General features: G+C 31.8%; 1 protein-coding gene across 1 annotated transcript; it reads right to left on the bottom strand.

The window, feature by feature from the left end:
• Positions 1-32: 32 nt before the first annotated feature.
• LOC111385580 (probable trehalose-phosphate phosphatase F) lies at positions 33-835 on the bottom strand (the record flags this gene model as incomplete). The annotated part of the gene is made up of 5 exons (XM_023009986.1): positions 745-835; positions 546-647; positions 361-438; positions 184-253; positions 33-103 (listed from the first exon to the last, which is right to left on the bottom strand). Coding segments are annotated over exons 1-5 (333 nt in total), but the record flags the coding sequence as incomplete, so codon positions are not given.
• Positions 836-1,290: the final 455 nt, after the last annotated feature.

Here is a 1,290-nt window from a genome sequence, read left to right as displayed (position 1 = left end):
ATGAATTTTAAGCTTAACAACAGACGTATTACCTTAAATGCATCTTCATCAGTTGTGTCATCTCCAACGTAGATTGGGAGCACATCTAGATTGCAACTAAATCCTGCAGTGTTATGTTGTGTAAGCATCAGTAATGTCAAAGAACTTCATAAGATTTGTGTTTGCATATTCTAAGGTAATAACCTAGGGATTCAAGCAAAAATTCAACTGCTTTTCCTTTATCCCAGTCGATCACAGGACGAATCTCTAAAACCTATAGAGAGGAGAAAAACAAAGACATCACATAAGAACATTATATTCAATACAAACAAGAAGGCAACTAATCATAGTATGCTACATAAAGACAGGAGAGTAAATTACCTTTCGCCCGTGAGTTATTCGCAGTCGAGAGTAGTCTTTCAAAATATCATAAACAAACTGTGCAACTATAGGCCAGCTCTGGGAGTTACAATGCAAAAGAAAATAATTATACTATTAGCAAAAAACGATGATTTCATTTCAAGGTATTTGCTGATGTCGGATGGATTAGGATAATCAATACTTACATTTTCATCTACGTTACGATAATGTACAGAGACACAAAATTTATGGTTCTCTACTTTTGCGCCCTTTATATTTTTAGTAACCTCAACAAGGATTCTAAAAACCTGGAAAAGAAAAATAAATGGATAGTACAATTTAGTTTAATTGTTTATCAGATACTCCTTACAACAATGTTTCTAAATTGCACATAATCCTACAAACCTCATTGATCATTGGCAAAAACTCACTAGCCGGCTGGAACAGATTTACTTCCTTGCCCTATACATGCAAAATTTAGATCAATTGAAAAGAGTGATCTTACATGAGAACATACTAAAACAACAATCAAATCATAAAAAATATGAAGCAATTATTGGACCGTGTTGAGTCTAATTACATCGTTCTTTGCTCCGCTGACTAGTGATGAAGCTAGAATTTTGAGTTAAGGGGTGTTCAAAAATAGAAGGTCAAAAATGAGTTTTAAATAGTCCTTTCGGAGAATGTATGGTTAAAAAAAAATAAAATAATAATAATAATAATAATATTAATGTGCAAAATATTTTATTGTGTGAATGTGTAATTAAAAATAATCATGTAACAAAAAGAGTTTTAAAAAATGGGCACCAAACAGGGGCTTATTTTAATACAAGGGTCTATTGGGCATTAATAAATCATAATCTGTATAAGGTCATCTTTATGTCTTAAAAGAGAGAGGTATGAGAAAAACCTTAAAATCTCCCACTTTATAACAAAGAAAAATGGAAGTAA

Source organism: Olea europaea, unplaced genomic scaffold, assembly GCF_002742605.1.
Source record: "Olea europaea var. sylvestris unplaced genomic scaffold, O_europaea_v1 scaffold32123, whole genome shotgun sequence".
NCBI classification, from domain to species: Eukaryota; Viridiplantae; Streptophyta; class Magnoliopsida; order Lamiales; family Oleaceae; genus Olea; species Olea europaea.
Note: the sequence above shows the minus strand (reverse complement) of the source record. Positions and strands in the feature narration are given on the sequence as shown.